General features: G+C 42.3%; 1 protein-coding gene across 2 annotated transcripts in view; it reads right to left on the bottom strand.

Moving 5' to 3' along the window:
* Window positions 1-1,065: 1,065 nt before the first annotated feature.
* LOC106573576 (phosphatidylinositol 4-phosphate 5-kinase type-1 gamma) overlaps window positions 1,066-16,490 on the bottom strand; it is a 79,476-nt gene continuing 64,051 nt past the window's right edge. The window contains exons 17-18 of one of the 2 annotated variants that reach the window (XM_014148728.3): window positions 13,143-13,229; window positions 1,066-6,087 (exon numbers count right to left, since the gene is read on the bottom strand). In XM_014148728.3, the coding sequence (XP_014004203.1) occupies window positions 6,085-6,087; window positions 13,143-13,229 (90 nt within the window). In that variant the 3' untranslated portion in view covers window positions 1,066-6,084. The remainder of the gene's footprint in view (window positions 6,088-13,142; window positions 13,230-16,490) is intronic. The other variant, XM_014148730.3, reaches the window with a different exon arrangement.

Here is a 16,490-nt window from a genome sequence, read left to right as displayed (position 1 = left end):
CCAGTTTTTGGTAAACGCTAATTTCAAAAGGAACACTTGGAGGGAGGGGGTATGTAAAGATAATGTGTTTGTCCTGCTGGTCTTTCCTGTGACAGCTATCCTCCAATGGTGATGACTTAGTCACCAATTTACATGCATCTGAACGAATTTGATCCAAAATAAGCTGAGAACATAAAACATAACACGCTTTTGTTTTTCAGGCAGATTCCCACAGCAGATCACAGAGCAATGGCCAACTACTGGATACTAAAAGAAAACCATAAAAACAATTTAAACAGTGATTTGCAACTATGCATCATCAATCATTATCATACTGCACCTTCATATGGGCAAGGACCATGGCTTCAACTTCTTTGTATGACATTTTGGACCTGTCTATTTCATCATGAAGCTGTCTTATTATAACATTGTAGCATTCTAGAAAATAAGAATGAATTACACCCTTAACATTTTATAAAAAAGAAAAATAGGAATTTGTCTCCAAAAGAAAGGCCCAAATCAAGACAGTGTTTGTCTTACCACTGGGTTGATTTCTCTCATCACTAAGAACTCCAGATGCTGGACTTGAGCATCTACTATTGCCTTCATTTGACATTTTGTCTCCAAGACCCTGGAACAAACCAGACAGTTAAATAAGATATATAAAATAAAAATACTTGCTAATGAACATGAGAGGACAACAAACCTTGCAAGACAGGTCCTCCCATGTGGGGAGAGTTTTAGTGAAGTCTCCGTTGTCCATCATGTCACTATAGCTATAGATAAAAAAAATCAGACTTCTAATTATAATATTTAGACAAATTATGGATGTGCTAGATTTCATTATTAAATGTGCTAGTCCTATGAATCATAAAATATCATTAGCTAGCTAACCTTATAAAACGTAGCTCTGTTGTTCTCCAAGGAAACCTGACGTACGATTCCAGCGTTCCATTCGTTGCTTCCAGACCTCTGGCTCTGCCACTTTGATCATGAGAACGTCTCAGTGACATAAATAGACACGTTGGTATTCGTTTTTTTATTGAAATGTAAATTAAGAGAAGGACATACAATTGAATCATCCCAGCACTTTGACCGTTTATTTTAGTTACATTTTTGTAATTTATCAGACGCTCTTATCCAGAGCGATTTACAGTAGTGAATGCATTGACATAAATAGACATGTTGGTGTTCGTTTAAAAAAATATTTTGTTTTACTTTATTTGTTTTTTTGCACCTTTTTATTGACATATAAATTAAGAGAAGGACATACAATTGAATCCTCCCAGCGCTTTGACCGTTTATTTTAGTTACATTTTTGTAATTTATCAGACGCTCTTATCCAGAGCGATTTACAGTACTGAATGCATACATTTTCTTACTGGTTCTTACAGACATTTGACAATACATTTTAATGTCACTGGTCTCAGATATATAGCTCAATGTTTTAATGAAATGGCACTGTCACAGGGCATATTTTCTCTTATGTAAAACATTCAAGCAAAATACCAATGAGAAAATTCAATTTAAAAAGACAATCAAAATAAAGATTATATAGCCACAATATGGGCAGGTAACAGTGCAAACAGCTTTTGAGAACATGCATTACATTTCATTAGAACAGAGAAATTAAGGATCAATACATGTCAAAATATTTCATAAGAACCTCATAATTTTGACATAATAAAACCATGATTGCATAACATATTTAAACACTTTCCTACTATTCCATTGTATTGTTATAGCTGTAGGCCTCCTACTTAAAAGTGTAAACACCAGTCTAGTAATGAACTTCATTTGTGGTTTAGCATAATAATCAGCTCAGTTGACAAATGACTCACTGGTAACCTCAGAAACTTTTCTGTAGTGATGAGGACCAATTAAAGTAACATTTTCCTGAGTGTTGTTATGAAAAATGTTCTTCACCTCCCTCATTCACCAGTATTGCTTCAGATAAGATGTCATAAATCGAAGATATTCTTGAGTACTGTGCCTTGAACATCATGTTGCTATTCTCACCAGTTGAAAAGATTGAATTCTATACTAAGCAGGTCAATATGCTTCTCTTAAAATGTATCTTCTGGGTGCTTTATTGCAAGCTAAGGGGAAAAGGCCACACAAAAATCAAGCACATCACAATGAAGATTGTTTTTCACAGCATACGCTGAACAGTAGCACGAGAGACACATGGAGGGAATTCCCTGCTTGCCAACATCAGCTATATAGACATGAAAGTACACAGACACACACAACTTTGGAAACATGGGCAAATACTCTATTTCATAGACATGTAACTGCTTTATTGAGTCCAAACACACACACACACACACACACACACACACACACACACACACACACACACACACACACACACACACACACACACACACACACACACACACACACACACGTATAAATAGATTAATATACACAGATATACAGTGCATTCGGAAGGTATTCAGTCCCCTTAACATTTTCCACATTTTGTTACGTTACAGCCTTATTCTAAAATTGATTGTATTTCCTCATCAATCTACACACAATACCCCATAATGACAAAGCAAAAACAGGTTTCGACATTTTAGCAAATATATTAAAAATAAACAGAAATAACTTATTTACACAAGTATTCAGACCCTTTGTTCAAAATTGAGCTCAGGTTCATCCTGTTTCATTGATCATCCTTGAGATGTTTCTACAACTTGATTGGAGTCCACCTGTGGTAAATTCAATTTATTGAACATGATTTCGAAAGGCACACACCTGTCTATAGAAGGTCCCACAGTTGACAGTGCATGTCAGAGCAAAAACCAAGCCATGAGGTCGAAGGAATTGTCCATAGAGCTCCGAGACAGGATTGTGTTAAGGCACAGATCTGGGGAAGGGTACCAAAAATAAATCTTAAATGGAAGAAGTTTGGATCCACCAAGACTCTTCATACAGCTGGCCGCCAGGGAGGTGACCAAGAACCCGATGGTTACTTTGACAGAGCTCTAGAGTTCCTCTGTGGAGATGGGAGAACCATCCAGAAGGACAACTATCTCTGCAGCCCTCCACCAATCAGGCCAGACAGAAGTCATTCCTCAGTAAAAGGCACATAACAGCCCGCTTGGAGTTTGCCGAAAGGGACCTAAAGGACTCTCAGACCATGAGAAACAAGATTCTCTGGTCTGATGAATCCAAGATTGAACTCTTTGGTCTGAATGCCAAGTGTCACATCTGGAGGAAACCTGGCACCATCCCTACAGTGAAGCATGGTGGTGGCAGTATCATGCTGTGGGGATGTTTTTCAGTGGCATGGACTGGGAGACTAGTCAGGATTGAGGGAAAGATGAACGGAGCAAAGTATAGAGAGATCCTTGATGAAAACCTGCTCCAGAGCGCTCAGGACTTCAGACTGGGGCGAAGGTTCACCTTCAAACAGGACAACCCTAAGCACACAGCCAAGACAACACAGGAGTGGCTTCGGGACAAGTCTCTGAATGTCCTTGAGTGGCCCAGCCAGAGCTCGGACTTGAACCCGATTTAATATCTTTGGAGAGACCTGAAAATAGCTGTGCAGCGACGCTCCCCATCCAACCTGACAGAGCTTGAGAGGATCTGCAGAGAAGAACGGGATGAACTCACCAAATACAGGTGTGCCAAGCTTGTAGCGTCATACCTAAGACGACTCAATGCTATAATCACTGCCAAAGGGGCTTCAACAAAGTACTGAGTAAAGGGTCTGAATATTTATGTAAATGTGATAGTTCATTTTTTTTTATACATTTGCAAAAATGTCTAAAAACTTGTTTTTTCTTTGTCATTATGGGGTATTGTGTGTAGATTGAGGGATACATTTAAAAAAATATATTTTAGAATATGGCTGTAACGTAACAAAAAGTGGAGTCAAAGGGTCTGAATACTTTCCCAACGCACTGTACATATTTCTGATATGCATATTCATTTTTAAATCATGCCGTCTCTGTAAAGGACTCTCCCTAAGTGAGGGCACACAGCGATTTGAAAACACATACACAAATACAGCTAAACTGTTGGAAGAACCCCTACTGATTTGCATGTACAGTAAAACTCTTCAGTTACAGGTATCATACAGAGACAGCAGTGATTTATACACCATAAATAGAGCTGCATTTTGTTAACTCATTATAACATATGGTACAGTAATTCATGTGTTGCTCTTAATCTTTTCTTGCCGGCAGCAAAAAATTAAATCAAATAAAAATTAAATTTCTCCAATTCAAATTGAAAATATATTTATATCTTTATATATGTATTTATAATCCTATATACACATTCTCAGGAGCACAACCACGGTATTGAACAAATACTTGAAATTAATAAATACAACAGCACTACAATGAAAAATCAAATCAATATTTTAATTTAAATTTCTATATAAGGCAATTAAAAGTAACTTTACAACTACTGCACTGTAGAAAATATTGCTGCTATGGTCTCTTAATGACATTAACAACTGGCCACTGCACATCATAAATATTTTACAAGTTCTGACACCTTGCCTCACACACAGACATACAAACACACCAACTTTAATTTAAACAGCCAAGTGTGAAACAGAAAAAGAGCAATAAAACTGTTTAAAATGTAACTTAAATCTTAAAACATGTAATCCACATAAAGACTAAAAAACGTGAATCCTATGCCAGATCATTGTGATAAAGACGTCACTTTCACATCTAATGATGGTTAATACATAAAGTGCTGTCAAAGCAGCCTGAATTCCCTTTCTGATTAACGCTTACTAAATAACAGAAGTATGAATTCATTCTGGCCATGATATGATATTGTTATTTGTCCTAAGTAATCCAATCCATTAGCCTAAGGTCACTAGCCTGGCTGACCCGACTCAAGTGACTCACAGCAAGGGAGAGCTGTGGCACACTGGTCTGGAAAGGAGGCCATTGTAAATGCAGTATTTGTGCAGAAATGTGCTCCTGAATGTACTGAACTTTGATTGGTTCTCTCAAACTTTTTTTTCTCCTCTTTTTTTTCTGGGGAGGTTGAGACCTCAAGTGGTTTGGATTTGAAAATTCAACAGTTGTATTGGAGAGCTGTGAATGGCTGTCCATGTGGGTGTTGGAATGAGAAAAACACAGAAGAGAACCAATCAGCAAAACAAGCACATCCCCTTCCTTATCGCCGCGTCGTCCCGACGTCAAAATAGCCTTTCCAGACTCTGAAGTCAGGAGGACTTTGAGTTAGCCTACTAGTCTGGCTACTACCGATGTCCAGCAGAGCTAAACTTCAGTGCCAAAGTTTGATTGCTTAACTGTTGGCATTTCATTTCATATTAAGAGATCTCAATAACTCATTATGCTTGGAAAATGTTTTTGTTGTTGTTGGGTGGTCCTGGAAGACATTGTAATGATGTAGGATTCTGAAATGATAGACAATGTCTCAACATTAGTTAGTGTTGCAGTGATCTGGTTTTGAAGCTTGGAGACTCATGACAGGTGCATTCAGCAGGAGTATATGGGAATTGTAGCAATACTGTGATAGAAATGTGAAAATAAATACTTGACAACTAAAAAAGAAACCTGTAAAATAATACAGTAGGCTTCTACAAATGCACAAAATCATGTTTTGTGAAACACAGTCTAGCGATAATCTTTCTGTTTATGGAAATACATAAAAAAATTGTGAAAAAAGTTCAGAAAATAAAGAAACTAAACTAAAAACAAAGAAAAAGCAAACAATATAAATTAACATGATATCAATTAAATACATGTGACCATTTGACTTAATCAACCGTTGGGAATCTGTGGCGAGTAACAGAGACGACTCAACGCCCCTGTTCTCATGGGGCATGCTAGACGTAGCCTAGCCATTTCAGGTCCTGTTTTTCTTATGGTAGGGTCATTTTTGGTTGAGGTGGGGGTGAAAGGAGAGGAATAGATCATATCATCAACACAATGATAACGGGAAGTCTAGGGGGGGTTTCCTCCCAGTATTTCGTATCCATGGTTTAAAATACAGGTCTGGACTGGAATCATTCTGCTGCCTGCCACTCAAAGGCCTGGGGATCAATCTGATGGCTCCTCTCTCCACAGTCATTCTCCTCTCAGCTCTATGGAGGAGTGTTTACTGTTGGTGGAAGGGGGGGGGGGGGGGGGAGAAAGAGAGAGAGAGAGCGAGAGAGAGAAATTGTAAGGAGAATAGAGGTTGTAAATATTTGGCACATATTCATGTCAATAGTGTCAAATAAATTCTATTAATTCCCCCACAACACTGTATAACTGGGAACCCTTATCAAAGTACATTTATTTATCAAAGGTATATATCAATAATTCATAAGGCAGGCAAGGGAGGACATAAACACATAAATAGAGGGTAGAAAGAGAGAAAAGTAGTATTTTTCCTCATGAAGATCCGCTCAACAAAACATTTTCATGACTGTTTTTACATTTTGTATTCATCTATGTTGAGACAAACCCCAAGAGACAGTCTCCTTCCACTAGGCACTGTAATGCCATGTCCCACAGTCTCTGCTTCCACTTATTCTGCTGGCAGCTCCTGTCTCATGGTGAGGTGGAAGTGACAGTTGTGTGTGTGTGTCTTCTCCATGGGAAATAATGGGCCAGGGGTGGAAGTGACAACTCCATTCACAGCTACTTCCTCCTTGCCGTAAACCAGTGCAGTGGACTTGGACGGAGGGTCAGTCAGCCAGCCTGCTACAGCTCTGAGCTTCTACTACTACTGCAGCTTAGATTTCTTAAAATACCCAGGACTAAAATCAAATCAAATAAAAGTGTATTTGTCATGTGCGCCGAATACAGCACTAACCAACAATGCAATTATTAAGTAAAAAATAGGTATTAGGTGAACAATAGATAAGTAAGGAAATAAAAAACAACAGTAAAAAGACAGTGAATAATAACAGTAGTGAGGCTATATACAGTAGCGAGGCTATATACAGTAGCGAGACTATATACAGTAGTGAGGCTATATACAGTAGCGAGGCTATATACAGTAGCGAGACTATATACAGTAGTGAGGCTATATACAGTAGTGAGGCTACATACAGTAGCGAGGCTATAACAGTAGTGAGGCTATATACAGGCACTGGTTAGTCGGACTAATTGAGGTCGTATGTACATGTAGTTATGGCTAAAGTGACTATGCATATGCTAAACAGAGAGTAGCAGTAGCGTAAAAGAGGGGTTGGTGGGTGGCAGGACACAATGCAGATAGTCCGGGTAGCCAACGTGCGGGGGCACCGGTTAGTCTGTCTAATTGAGGTAGTATTTACATGAATGTATAGTTAAAGTGACTATGCATATATGATAAACAGAGAGCAGCAGCAGCGTAAAAGAGGGGTGTGGGGGGGGGATGGGGGAACAATGCAAATAGTCCGGGTAGCCATTTGATTACCTGTTCAGGAGTCTTATGGCTTGGGGGTAAAAACTGTTGAGAAGCCTTTTGGTCATAGACTTAGCGCTCCGGTACCGCTTGCCATGCGGTAGTAGAGAGAACAGTCTATGACTGGGGTGGGTGGGGTCTTTGACAATTTTTAGGGCCTTCCTCTGACACCGCCTGATGTAGAGGTCCTGGATGGCAGGCAGCTTAGCCCTAGTGATGTACTGTGCCGTACGCACTATCCTCTGTAGTGCCTTGCGGTCGGAGGCCGAGCAGTTGCAGTACCAGGCAGTGATGCAACCAGTCAGGATGCTCTCGATGTTGCAGCTGAAGAACCTTTTGAGGATCTGAGGACCCATGCCAAATATTTTTAGTTTTCTGAGGGGGAATAGACTTTGCCGTGCCCTCCTCAAAACTGTCCCCAAACTGTGCCCTCCTCAAAACTTGGTGTGTTTGGACCATGATAGTTTGTTGGTGATGTGGACACCAAGGAACTTGAAGCTCTCAACCTGCTCCACTACAACCCTGTCGATGTGAATTGGGACATGCTCTGCCCTCCTTTTCCTGTAGTCCACGATCATCTCCTTTGTCTTGATCACGTTGAGGGAGAGGTTGTTATCCTGGCACCACACTGCCAGGTCTCTGACCTCCTCCCCATAGGTTGTCTCATCGTTGTCGGTGATCAGGCCTACCACCGTTGTGTCGTCGGCAAACTGAATGATGGTGTTGGAGTCGTGCTTGGCCACGCAGTCATGGGTGAACAGGGAGTACAGGAGGGGACTAAGCACGCACCCCTGAGGGGCCCCTGTGTTGAGGATCAGCATGGCAATGAGGATCCGCATGTGTTGTTGCCAACCCTTACCACCTGGGGCGGCCCATCAGGAAGTCCAGGATCCAGTTGCAGAGGGAGGTGTTTAGTCCCAGGGTCCTTAGCTTTGTGATGAGCTTTGAGAGTACTATGGTGTTGAATGCTGAGCTGTAGTCAATGCACAGCATTCTCACGTACGTGTTCCTTTTGTCCAGGTGGGAAAGGGCAGCGTGGAGTGCAATAGAGATTGCGTCATCTGTGGATCTGTTGGGGCAGTATGAAAATTGGAATAGGTCTAGGGTTTCTGGGATGATGGTGTTGATGTGAGCCATGACCAGCGTTTCAAAGCACTTCATGGCTACAGACATGAGTGCTATGGGTCGGTAGTCATTTAGGCATGTTGCCTTGGTGTTCATGGGCACAGGGACTATGGTGGTCTGCTTGAAACATGTAGGTATTACAAACTCGGCCGGGGACAGGTTTAAAATGTCACTGAAGACACATGTTAGTTGGTCAGCACATGCTCGAAGTACACGTCCTGGTAATCTGTCGGCGTTGTGAATGTTGACCTGTTTAAATGTCTTACTCACATCGGCTATGGCAAGCGTGATCACCCAGTCGTCGGGAACAGCTGGTGCTCTCATGTATGCTTTAGTGTGGCTTGCCTCGAAGCGCGCATAGAAGTCATTTAGCTCGTCTGGTAGGCTTGTGTCACTGGGCAGCTCGTGGCTGGGCTTCTCTTTGTAGTCTGTAATAGTTTGCAAGCCCTGCCACATCCGACGTGCGTCCGAGTCGGTGTAGTAGGATTTAATCTTAGTCCTGTCTTTACGCTTTGCCTGTTTGATGGTTCGTTAGAGTTCTGCTTCTTGAAAGCGGCAGCTCTACCCTTTAGCTCAGTGTGGATGTTGCCTGTAATCCATGGCTTCTGGTTGGGGTATGTACATACAGTCACTGTGGGGACAACGTCATCGATGCACTTATTGATGAAGCCGGTGACTGATGTGGTATACTCCTCATTGCCATGGGATGAGTCCCAGAACATATTCCAGTCTGTGCTAGCAAAACAGTCCTGCAGCTTAGCATCTGCATCATCTGACCACTTCCGTATTGAGTGAGTCACTGGTACTTCCTGCTTTAGTTTTTGCTTGTAAGCAGGAATCAGGAGGATAGAATTATGGTCAGACACACTGTGTGTGGAGGAAAGGTGATCTAAAGTAATTTTTTCTCTGGTTGCACATGTAACATGTTAGTAGAAATGAGGTAAAACGGATTTAAGTTTCCCTGCATTAAAGTCCCAGGCCACTAGGAGAGCCGCCTCTGGATGAGCATTTTCTTGTTTGATTAAGACCGCAGCTCGTTGAGTGCGGTCTTAGTACCAGCATCAGTTTGTGGTGGTAAATAGACAGCTACGAAAAATATAGATGAACTCTCTTGGTAGATAGTGTGGTCTACAGCTTATCATGAGATGAGGTTTTGCTCGCCTGAGGTAGAGTATCTCATGATAAGCTGTAGACCACACCATCTACCAAGAGAGTTCATCTATATTCTTCGTAGCTGTCTATTTACCACCGCAAACCGATGCTGGCACTCTACTTCAGGCGAGCAAAACCTCGAGACTTCCTTAATATTAGATTTTGCACTCCAGCTGTTACTGACACATAGACACAGACCACCACCCCTTGTCTTACCGGAGGCAGCTGTTCTGTCCTGCCGATGCACAGAAAACCCAGCCAGCTGTATATTATCCATGTCGTCATTCAGCCACGACTCGGTGAAACATAAGATATTACAGTTTATAATGACCCGTTGGTAGCATAGTCTTGATCGAAGCACATCCAGTTTATTATCCAATGATTCTACGTTGGCCAATAGGACGGATGGTAGAGGCGGGTTACCCACTCGCTGACAAATTCCCACAAGGCACCTGGACCTGCGTCCCCTGTATCGGAGTCTTTTCTTCATGTGAATGATGGGGATTTGGGCCTGATCCGGTATCTTGAGTAAATGCTTCGCATTTGATTTCGTATTTGAAGAATAAGGCTGTAACGTAACAAAATGTGGAAAAAGTCAAAGGGTCTGAATACTTTCCAAATGTATGTACCAGCATTGGTTTGTACCAGCATCGGTTTGGGTGGCAGGTAGCCTAGTGGTTAGAACGTTGGACTAGTAACTGAGAGGTTGCAAGATCAAATCCCCGGGCTGACAAGGTAAAAATCTGTCGTTCTGCCCCTGAACAAGGCAGTTAACCCACTGAAGTTCCTAGGCCGTCATTGAAAGTAAGAATTTGTTCTTAACTGACTTGCCTGGTTAAATAAAGGTAAAAAAAAATAAAAAAAATGTGTGGGGGACAGAGAGGAGTCAGTCATTAAAAAATCATGTTAAACAATATTATTGCACACAGAGTGAGTCCATGCAATTTATGTGACTTGTTATTCACATTTTTACTCCTGAACTTATTGACTGACTCAAGACATTTCAGTTTTTTAAATTATTTGTAAATCCACTTTGACATTATGGGGTATTGTGTCGGCCATTGACAAAAAAATGTACATGTAATCTATTTTAAATTCAGGTTGTAACAAAATAAAATGTGGAATAAGTCAACGGGTATGAATATTTTATGAAGGCACTGTATGTGTACTAAAGTAGTCAAAAATGTAGTATTTGATTCCATATTCCCGAGCATGTAATGTGGTTCTACAAACTTGGAGGCATTTGCTGTTTGTTTTGGTTGTTTCAGATTATTTTGTTCCCAATGGAAATTAATGGTAAATAATGTATTGTGTCGTTTGAGTTACTTTTATTGTAAATAATGTTTCTAAACACTTCTACAGTCGTGGCCAAAAGTTTTGAGAATGACACAAATATTAATTTCCACAAAGTTTGCTGCTTCAGTTGCTGAGAAGCAACCCCACACATGAATGGTCTCAGGATGCTTTACTGTTCGCATGACACAGGACTGATGGTAGCGCTCATCTTGTCTTCGGACAAGCTTTTTTCCGGATGCCCCAAACAATCGGAAAGGGGATTCATCAGAGAAAATGACTTTAACCCAGTCCTCAGCAGTCCAATCCCTGTACCTTTTGCAGAATATCAGTCTGTCCCTGATGTTTTTCCTGGAGAGAAGTGGCTTCTTTGCTGCCCTTCTTGACACCAGGCCATCCTCCAAAAGTTTTCGCCTCACTGTGCGTGCAGATGCACTTACACCTGCCTGCTGCCATTCCTGAGCAAGCTCTGTACTGGTGGTGCCCCAATCCCGCAGCTGAATCAACTTTTGGAGACGGTCCTGGCGCTTGCTGGACTTTCTTGGGCGCCCTGAAGCCTTCTTCACAACAATTGAACCGCTCTCCTTGAAGTTGTTGATGATCCGATAAATGGTTGATTTAGGTGCAATCTTACTGCCAGCAATATCCTTGCCCGTGAAGCCCTTTTTGTGCAAAGCAATAATGATGGCACGTGTTTCCTTGCAGGTAACCATGGTTGACAGAGGAAGAACAATGATTCCAAGCACCACCCTCCTTTTGAAGCTTCTAGTCTGTTATTCGAACTCAATCAGCATGACAGAGTGATCTCCAGCCTTGTCCTCGTCAACACTCACACCTGTGTTAACGAGAGAATCACTGACATGATGTCAGCTGGTCCTTTTGTGGCAGGGCTGAAATGCAGTGGAAATGTTTTTGGGGGGATTCAGTTCATTTGCATGGCAAAGAGGGACTATGCTATTAATTGCAATTAATCTGATCACTCTTCATAACATTCCGGAGTATATGCAAAATGCCATCATACAAACGGAGGCAGCAGACTTTGTGAAAATTAATATTTGTGTCATTCTCAAAACTTTTGGCCACGACTGTACATTAATGTGGATGCTACCATGAGTATGGATAGTCCTAAATGAATCGTGAAGAATGATGAGTGAGAAAGTTAGATGCACAAATATCATACCAAGACATGCTAACCCTCTCACCATTACAATAAAGCCTTTATTGGGGGGGGGGCTATATTTGTGCGTTATTGGCATTCAAGTAGGCAGATATTTGGCCAGTATGACGTAGCACTGAGATAAAGTCTCTCACTACAATGGAAGTTAATAGGAAAACGACTTTTACATCGCGAAAACGTCTATCATACATGTCATACTTTAATACTGGCTGCATCATACCTCGGGAGGAGATCTTCTCTCGAATAAGTCATTGATCCTATTTTTCCGATATTCCTACCTCGAGAAATGTGTAATTTAATGGAGGGTCTAGCACATTTTTCCTATTTGTCTGCCTCTTTAGTCCAGGGTGCATTGCATGGTTCCGTTGTCAGAGATATTATACAAAAGAGATAGGAATCCAATGAAAAAAAAGACTTATAATACCCCACAGAGCAGACTGTCGACCAATTGCGTTCAAGTTGTCATGTTGCATCACACGGTTGCTAAGATAATCATCACGCAATCCCTTCTCAAAGTCAATGTAAATGTCGAGAAACGTGCCTATTTTCCTTGAAGAAAACACATTATTGCGTTTCAGAGAGGAACTGTACAAATCAAATGTAATAGCTATTTATTTGCTTTACTTATTTGCCATTCACCTGACCAACTGCTTTTTACTGTATATGTCAAAGCACAGGCTTATACTGTATGTTGGCCAGTTGTTTCAGAAAAAAACGAGTGATATTGGCAACAGTAGCTGTGCGGGTCTGGGATCTGATAATGGTGATGCATGAGCCATGAGGTGAAGGAGAATTGTGCCAAGTTACCAAACTTCATGCAACCAGCCAGCCAGGCCTACAGACCGAGAGTATGAGGCCGAGGCAGCACAGTAAAACAACTGAGCAGCATGCAGTGAGAGTTGGGGGTTGCATGGTGAGCGGAGAGGGAACCAAATGGTTGTAACTGGCACGGCCATATTCACTGGGCACGACGGGTGGGCCGGCCCATACACACACTGTACTGGATACTGGAGGTGTAATTCTCACTACTTACTGTCTTGCTCTCCTCCCCATCCGGCAAGGTATTAGACTCACTGCCATAGTGCAGAGGGGAGTACACCCAGGTCCTGTCCTCTGGGGGCTGTCGGTGCACAACCGACACAGCAGAGGGCGTCAGAGAGAGGGAGAGAGCGGGGGCCATTGGACGCACACAGAGAAGCAGAGGCAGGCAAGAGAGACAGACAGGACAAGGCAGGCCAGGAAAATTAAATAAAATTAGAAATGCCAAAGGAGGAAATGCCAGGACAGAAAGTGTGAGCTTGGAATATAGATTAGCCTAACTGCTGGGGAAATAGGGAAATAGTGAAATCTTATTTGAACAGAACACAGTGTAGAGGGTTAGTGTAATAAAATATTAACATTTCCTTCAAAAGAATGTCAGTCTTTTCCTATTTCCTGCTATCGCTGTCAAACGTCTTCAGTTTTAATGCTGGCTGGAATGTATCATGTGCCTAAGAATGGCTTTCTATGACTATGCTATTTCTATTTGATTAACCCCTCATCAATCTCAAAAGCCAAGGTGAAGTGGACAAGGAAAAAGGATGAATCTACAGTATGCATCAGCCAGAAAACAGGGTGGGAGTGGGTGGTTGGCGACGGGTGGTTGGTGGAAAGCGAGGGTGCCAGCACTGCCAACAACCAAAAGGACATCTTCTCTCAAAGCATCTTCCCCCTTCATTCTCAATAAAGAAAAGTGCTCTGTGCCTTGCATTTACTATTATGTGCAGTAAGTGTTTGGCCGGGACAGCACCTCAGTGCTGCTCTGTCTCTGAGGCCACTCAGGTAGAGACAGAGGGAGAGACTGAGAACAAATTTAAGAGAGAGAGAGAGAGAGAGAGAGAGAGAGAGAGCAAGAGATGGGAAGACGGAGTGGGAGGAGAGAGACAGATGGCCTCAAATGAGAAGCCAAGAGCCTCCTCCTATAACTCAGCCACCTCATCCCTTCTTTCTCCTCCTTTTCTGCCCCATCACTCCCCCTCTCTCTCTCTACAGGGAGAGTCTTCTCCAGCCGTTTGATTTGATTCAACATGAAGAGGAACAAACCCTAAGCGGAGGATGAGGTGGATGAATAAAGTTAAAGCTACAGTCTGCTATAAGAAAAACAACAAAATGATATAAAGATTTGAAATTACTATTGAAAAGATTTCCAGATTGCAGACTGAAGCTTAACAAAAAAGGCCATGTCCCATTTTGTTCAAATGATATAAAACACATGATGAAATAAAAATGATCTGCAACAATAGGTAAAGCATGTAATGTGTCATGACCTCTTACGCATCAAGGCACCATAAAGCATCCTCTGAGAAAAGATGCTCGTCAAGGGAAGTCAGTTTATCAGTCATTTGTGTGAGATCTTGTGCATGTCTTTTCATTCGGATCCGTCTATTTCAAAGTCTGAGGATCAACTGAGGAATCGCTACAGATAGAGCACTAAGACGCTAAGTAAGCAGACTGGAGGACTAAGCTACAACAACTCCATCCACAGCTATAGGCCATTGATATCCTTATAAACATGTGCTACTGACTGAAGCATTGACTAGACATGAGAGCTTGGGACTATAAGGTTCTATCTGCAAAAAGATGATTCTGAGATATTTGGCTTTAAAGTTCCGAACCCTCATTGGTTTGAATGGTGTCAGCAATTTTTATCTTGTGTTCTTTTGAACTTAAAACCATGAACTGGGGTATTCAGAGTAATATATAGGTAGAGAGCATTGAACAGAACAAGGCTATGTAAATATATTTTTTGGGACAAAAATGCAGATAGATGCCTACTACGAGAGCTTGGGACTATGAGCTGGGAGCCATAGAGAGTCCAACTAACTTACACTGCAGCTTTCTCCTCCGACAGGACTGGAGAGAACACCCAGGTTCTCCCGTCTGCAAGCTGACAGCACACCCCCAGATAGAAGGGGGGGTGGAGAGAGAAAGAAGAAAGAGAGAGGAGGGAGAGAGAGATGGGGGAGAACAGAGGGGTGAAAGGGATGGAGGACAGACAGATGAGATGAAGATGGAACACGGGTGGAAATGAAAGGTTCATTATAGAGGTGGTTGAAGAGATGGTTGCTGTTTTGACTGTGATGGTGAAGGGTGAACAAATGAAATGTGATGAATGGATTTACAGGTCTGGTGCCCTCCTCCTCTCACCCCCCCCCCCCCCCCCCCCCCTTTCTCCTTCCTCTCACCACCCTGAGCCTCTGTCACAGCTTAGATAAATCAGAGGAGAGAGGGAGTGTGAAAGAGAGGGAGAGAGGGCGTGAAGAAGAGAGGAAGATAAGGGAAACAGAGCGAGGGATAGGAAGGAGACAGAGTAACAGAGTGAAAGACAGAGCGAGAGGGTGAGACAGAAACAGAGATAGAATGAGTGTAAAAGGGAGGTGGTGACTGCTGATGATAAATGAATAATTCAGGCTGTAGCCACTCAACAGTAGCTGGTGAAGTGCTTCTCTGCCATCTCCCCTGGGCCTGCTCTGACTAGAACAATCACTTCAGCCCGCTCTCCATGACCTCTCAAAGTAATATCCGCTCCGTCTCTCAGGACTGGTACAATATCCCACACATTGTTCTGATGAAGAGTCATGTCTACTTTGACCAGTCAAATCCCAGAAGACAATCATCTTTTCATGCCGTTTACTGGTATTTGCTTTGAGATTACACATGATGAGATGACACAACCATACAACCCATAGAATGAAACCGTTTAGAAGCCCTAAATTAGAACGCTATTAGAATTCAATTTAGAATGTTATATGACCTAATACGTGTCTTCGGCCGGCTAAATGACCACAGGTGCATGGATACGGAGAGACACAGCGGTGATAGTGGTTGTCTAAGTGTTGCCTCTCTGTTTCTCCTGAACTGCAGCATGAGAGTAGAGAGGCAGAGCAGGTCTGGTGAGTTGAGATGGTCATCTGATGACTAAGAGCTCTCAGACACAGACCTACTGACCCTCAGAGCCTCCAGGGTCACAGTGTGAGGTGTGTCATTGCAGGAGAGACTGTCCACCCGTCAGAGCAACACCAGAGGAAACTTTCCTATCTGGACTTCTCATCCCTTCTCACCACAGACTCGTACATCAATGCATGGCTCTGGCTCCGAACTCAGTGTCGTAGAGCCTAGACTTCTACAATAACAGCTGCCAGATCAAAATCAGGCTGTCTGAAGAGAAGTAATCTGTTCAGGAGGACAAGGGCCATGCAGTTAAGACAGACGTTTGAACAAAAGAGAGAATATCTCAACTTCCCTATCTGCTGAATTCATAGCCTGAAGTACTGTCCTATTTGTCTGGGCCCACATTCAATTATGTTTAGTGCCAGATTGAGATGACATAAAGTGCTTAGGA

This window comes from Salmo salar, chromosome 16 (genome assembly GCF_965601325.2).
Source record: "Salmo salar chromosome 16, fSalSal1, whole genome shotgun sequence".
Taxonomy (NCBI): domain Eukaryota; kingdom Metazoa; phylum Chordata; class Actinopteri; order Salmoniformes; family Salmonidae; genus Salmo; species Salmo salar.
This window is presented reverse-complemented; position numbering and strand designations above follow the sequence as displayed.